This window comes from Phyllobates terribilis, unplaced genomic scaffold (genome assembly GCF_046119375.1).
Source record: "Phyllobates terribilis strain yellow unplaced genomic scaffold, ASM4611937v1 Scaffold_1__5_contigs__length_1240528914, whole genome shotgun sequence".
Classification (NCBI taxonomy): Eukaryota; Metazoa; Chordata; class Amphibia; order Anura; family Dendrobatidae; genus Phyllobates; species Phyllobates terribilis.
Genome location: NW_027362761.1, coordinates 611,122,086 through 611,128,085, shown reverse-complemented (window position 1 = coordinate 611,128,085; position 6,000 = coordinate 611,122,086). Strand labels below are relative to the sequence as shown.

Sequence of the window (6,000 nt, the reverse complement as noted above, 5' to 3'; positions counted from 1 at the left end):
CCTCCCCCCCCACACACTCTATAATAGCTTTAATGACTTGCACGTGTACTTTATAGTGCAGCTTTTTTAAGCTTCTTTCCTTCCTATTCTTGATAACCAGCCGAGGTAAAGCAGACAGCTGGGCTGATATTATCAGGCCTGGAAGCTCCATGGTTATTGGGGCCTTCTCATCCTAATACCAGCCCGCAGGCCCCCAGAATTGGTGCATCATATTAGACGCGCCAATTCTAGACCTTTCCCTCGTCTCAAAGCACCTGGGCAATCGGGGTAATGGATTTTTGGGGTTGATGTCAGCAGCTGGCTGACAAGCCCTGGTGTGAGTAATGGAGAGGTCTCTGTCAGACACCCCCATTACTAACCCAGTGATCAAAAGAAATAAACACAATAAAACTTATATTGCAAAAATTCACTCCCCGACACTTTCCTGGTTTCACCATTTTATAATTTAAATAAAAATAATGCAGATCTGCCACAGTCCACAAATGGAAACCTGAAAAACCATAAAAGAGAGAGATAAAGACAAGACTCTGGTCTCCATTCACCAATTTATTAGAAATCTAAGATTTCCCACGCAGATTCGCTGTAGTCCATGACGTTCCCACAACGATCCCAAATCCTATGTCCAAAGACTATGGAGCCTCGTTCAGAGAATGACGTGCCCGAGGCTGTAGCTGCCACTCCGGTCCTGCTGCGCTTGCTGAGCTGCAGATCGCATACAGACAGTAGGCGACAAAATGATCTTAAACTCGTATGACATAAGTTCCACCTTACGGATTTCCACTCGTCCAACTTTCTGGAGCGGAATCGGACCCATTTTTTTTCTACACAAATGTGAGCGAGCCCTTATTGTGTTATTTAACAAGTCAGGCATCAGGTTTTTCTATCTGATCTGAGAGCAGCATGATGTTGGGGCAGAGACCCTGATTCCAGTGATTGGTCACTTTCTGGGCTGCTCGCTGCAATTCTGAAGAAATCCCTGTTTTCTCTGCTGTAGATCTAGCAGTTCTCTGAGCACTGAGCTCTGTATCGTTCCAGCTCACACCACTGATTGGCCGTTCTCTGTACACTGTGCATAGGCAGAAAGCTGCCAGTCGGTGGTGGGGTTGGACTATCTGGCAGCAAGTTTTAGTCCTCCAGTGATCATCTCCTGCCGATTAAACAGTGATTTTATCAAAACTACAGCAAGGAGCCGAGCAAGTAACACATCACTAGAATCAGGGTCTCTGTCTCTACATTACGCTGATCCCAGTTTAGTTGACAAAAACCTGGTGACAGATTTCATTTAGTGAAAACCTGCAATTAGGTTTTAGGTCAAAAAGCCCCAACTATTTCATTATGTCTCTGGGGTTTTGTGTTTTACCACTTTTCTCCATACACAGGATTACACAATAGTGAGGAAGACACCGGGGGAGGGTGTGACTCCCATCATCCATCTCCAGGAGTCAGGAGGGCGGAGCCCGGACCCCATCACAGAGCCTCCCCCGCACCCCCCGATACATGAGAGGAAGAGGAAGATCCTAGAGCTCAGCAACAAGATGATTGAGCTGCTGAGCGGAGAGGTGACTGCTGGGACATTATACAGGACAACACTGGAGGATTCTGGGTGATGAGCGGAGAGGTGACTGCTGGGACATTATACAGGACAGCACTGGAGGATTCTGGGTGATGAGCGGAGAGGTGACTGCTGGGACATTATACAGGACAGCACTGGAGGATTCTGGGTGATGACCGGAGAGGTGACTGCTGGGACATTATACAGGACAGCACTGGAGGATTCTGGGTGATGAGCGGAGAGGTGACTGCTGGGACATTATACAGGACAGCACTGGAGGATTCTGGTTGATGACCGGAGAGGTGACTGCTGGGACATTATACAGGACAGCACTGGAGGATTCTGGGTGATGACCGGAGAGGTGACTGCTGGGACATTATACAGGACAGCACTGGAGGATTCTGGGTGATGAGCGGAGAGGTGACTGCTGGGACATTATACAGGACAGCACTGGAGGATTCTGGGTGATGAGCGGAGAGGTGACTGCTGGGACATTATACAGGACAGCACTGGAGGATTCTGGGTGATGAGCGGAGAGGTGACTGCTGGGACATTATACAGGACAGCACTGGAGGATTCTGGGTGATGAGCGGGGAGGTGGCTGCTGGGACATTATACAGGACAGCACTGGAGGATTCTGGGTGATGAGCGGGGAGGTGGCTGCTGGGACATTATACAGGACAGCACTGGAGGATTCTGGGTGATGAGCGGAGAGGTGGCTGCTGGGACATTATACAGGACAGCACTGGAGGATTCTGGGTGATGAGTGGAGAGGTGACTGCTGGGACATTATACAGGACAGCACTGGAGGATTCTGGGTGATGACGGTGTCGTTGTTGTCAGGTTCCTATAAGGTGTCAGGACGTCGCTGTCTATCTCTCCATGGAGGAGTGGGAGTATCTAGAAGGACACCAGGATCGGTACCAGGAGGTGATGATGGAGGAGCTCCGGCCTCTGACATCACCAGGTGAGAGGAGACTCTTGTTGGCTCCGGTGGATGTGATGACGTCTCTCGGCCTCGTCCTATAATAGATGGTTTTTCTGCAGACTTGCTCTGGTTTTCTCTATATTTTCTGATAACAGCTTTCATTTCCCTGATTAGTTTCTTCCATTAGATGGGGTAATTCTGGCGCTTAGCCTCGGCTCTTCCCGCTCGCCGTGGTACGTTTGCAATCGGGGTAATATTTTGGGGTTGATGTTAGCTTTGTAATGTTTGCTGACATCAAGCCCAGGGGTCAGTAATGCAGAGGCGCCCATCAGACATGCCTAGTACTAAACCTGTAGTGAAAATTACTAAACACAGGAAGGAAGTCCTTTAATTGAACCAAACCGTCCCTGACAAATTCCCTCTTTTTTCCATTTATTAACATAAAAAATAAAAATCCCACGACGGACCACAACTCTGCTACATCTGGTTGCATTGCTGAGCGGTGTCATCAGTAATGTTACCCCTCAGCCCGGCAGCAACACTGAGTTTAGAGGGAAAACGTGGCTGTGTGACCGGCAGTAACCTTAATGATGTCCCCACCGGGCTCACGCAGCCGTGTCCTCACGCTCAGCACAGTGTGATCTGGCTGCCGGGCTGAGCAGTAACATTACTGATGTCACCGCTCAGCAATGCAACCAGATGTAGCAGAGTTGCGGCTCGTCGTGGGACATCAGCATCATGGATTATCGGCGGACAAGTGAGTGTAACTTTGATTTTATTTATTTTCATGTAAATAAATTGGAAAAAGGGATTTGTCCGGGAGTGTTTTGTCAATTAACCAAAGTTTTTCTGTGTGTGTCTTTCTTACTTTTGATTTCTGGGTTAATAATGTGGGTGTCTTATAGACTACTCTCCATTAATAACCCCTGGGCTTGATGTCCGCTGACATTACAAAGCTGGAAGCAGGAAGAGCCGAGACTAAGCGCCAGTAGTGGCGCATACAATGGAAGCGCCGTTTCTGGGAGACTGAGGGCTGATGTTATTAGTCTGGGAGGGGGCCAATATCCATGCCCCCCAGCTGTCTGTTTAGCTTTTGCTGGTTACTAAATATAGCGGGACCCCACTTCATTTTTTGGGGGGGTACTTCCATTTAAATAACCAGTAAAGGCTACGCAGAAATCTGTGAGCTGATATTAGCCTGGGAAGTTTTATGGATATTGGCCCCTTCCCAGAATCTGCTTTCTGCTGGTTAGTAAAAATAAAGGGGACCCCCACGACTTTTTTTTATTATTTATTCAATAAATACATGTACAGTACACACGCACTGCACTAATTATATATCTCACTGACCTATTTCTTATTATACACAGACTCTGGCTGGTGAATACTCTCATCAGCATTGCCTGCTCTTACTGCTATCAACGAAGCCAGGCGTATGCTGATGAGAGTAGTAGTACTTAGTTGACGCCTGACCAGTGGTAACCTTTTCACCGCCGGCCACAGCTGCTGCCTCACATGCTTTCTCGTGTGTGACAGCGTGAGAACTTCAGGACTGTGACCAGTGGTAACGTCAGTAAGGTTACCGCTGATCATCCAGTGTTTCCCACGCTGTCACATAGATGACAGCGTGGGAACCGCCGGATGTTCGGGCCCCCCATTAATTTGAAAGGGGTCCGGGTTTGGGATTGATTTTAGGTACCGTTTTGGTACCTGAACCAAACTTTTTTATAGGGTTCAGCCGGACCCAATCATCCTTCCCTAGTCTTCATCAGTCTTGAGTCTTCGTCCTCGGCGGCTTCTTTCAGAATCTTTCCCCTTCCTTAGAGCATCGGTCACATTTTGTCTGCAGATGTCCCAGCGCTTCTGTCCGTTCTCTCCTGTGAGATCTTTCAGTTCCTGAGTCTGTTGTGGATTGTTACTCAGCAGAGTCGGGGTTAATTTACTGATGATTTCCCCCCTAATCCGCTGTCGCTCGTCCGTCCCTCAGTATCGGTGCCGGCTCAATGTCGTCATCAGTCGTGGTCGGGCGTCCGGCTCCTCCCTCTTGGCTGACACTTGTGTGACCTTCCTTGGTCTCCTCGGTTCATTCTTCTTCTTTGTGACAAATCACTTTCTCCGTACTGAGCACAAAGTCCTGGATAAATATCGGCACCGGACCTTCCCTCAGACCCCCGAAACACGAGTCCTGACATGAAGATGGAGCGTGGTGGAGCCGATCACCCCCCAGAGCCGGACATGGAGGCTCCAGCAGTTCTCCGGCCCCCGCGTCTATTCACCCCCCAGAGCCTGACATGGAGGCTCCAGCAGTTCTCCGGCCCCCGCGTCTATTCACCCCCCAGAGCCTGACATGGGGGCTCCAGCAGTTCTCGGCCCCCGCGTCTATTCACCACTCCGCTCTGCAGGAGGAGAAGCACAGAACTTTCCGCACTGGAGGAGAAGGTCGGATCACCGCGCACTCCTCTCTATAGGGGGAATGTGTCTCCTGGAGGAGAGGGGTGATTCTGAGTACGGAGAGTTATAGGCCATGCAATGCCCCAGATGAATTTTGCATTTTACCAAATAATGAAAAAACAGAAATAAATTCCAGCTGAGGCAAAACTTTTAGTAAAAAAAACAACAAAAACCTACAATTCCACATTTCTTTTTTGGTTTTAATTCACAGCATTTGTAGCCTGATTCAATTATGGCAACACCAAACTTGTCTGTGTTTGGTTTTTCAGAATATAGTTCACCGATTAAAGGGGTACTCCAAGAAATGTAATAATATTTAAATGTACTTTAATTATTTTACAAATTTTAATAGATACCTTTTTAGCAAAAATTTATCAAAAAGGAAATCATTAGTTAATGCACGATCAGGATTTTAAAAATTAGTGCTTCTCATTAAATTAGCTGCATTGGCTGTAAGCCATAATCATCAACATTAACAGAAATAAACACGTAAAATAGATCCCTCTGTGTGTAATGACTCTATATAATAGATCCCTCTGTGTGTAATGACTCTATATAATATAGGAGTTTCACTTTTTGTATTGAAGAACTGAAATAAATTCACTTTTTGATGTCAGTGCTGCACTGACAGAAGCCTCTTGGACCATGCTCCTGGCATGGTCTAACAGGCCACTGTCGCTGGCAGACCCAGAGATTGTAATGATGACCTCAGGTTGCCATGGCGATTATCCGGCTCTTGCGATGACTTCGTGGTTGTGCCGATTGGAAGGGAAAAGGAGCCTCCTCCCTCTCCCAGTCTCCTAAAAGTTGCGATCTATATTAATTGTGGCATTTAGGAGGTTGAACAGCCGGGGGCGATGGTCGCACCCCTCCTGACATTGATAGCTGCTATCCTAGAAGCCGAGCTCCCGGCGGTGATCAAGCGGGCATTACTCCTGTGCTGGCACGATTGCCTGGATGTACCTATACGTCAAAGGTAGTGAAGGGGATAAAGAAGAATAAAAACGCGGTATCTCTTCTTTTAATAGAACGGCAGGTTCTCTCCTCTTAGAGTGATCCCGGAGGATCC

The 6,000-nt window shown here is 47.8% G+C and overlaps 1 protein-coding gene across 1 annotated transcript in view; it reads left to right on the top strand.

Annotated features, from left to right (window-relative positions):
• Positions 1-6,000, top strand: part of LOC141272530 (uncharacterized) — an 86,979-nt gene that overhangs the window by 8,564 nt on the left and 72,415 nt on the right. Inside the window, exons 2-3 of the mRNA XM_073683355.1 lie at positions 1,380-1,559; positions 2,396-2,519. Coding sequence (XP_073539456.1) covers positions 1,380-1,559; positions 2,396-2,519 — 304 coding nt within the window. The remainder of the gene's footprint in view (positions 1-1,379; positions 1,560-2,395; positions 2,520-6,000) is intronic.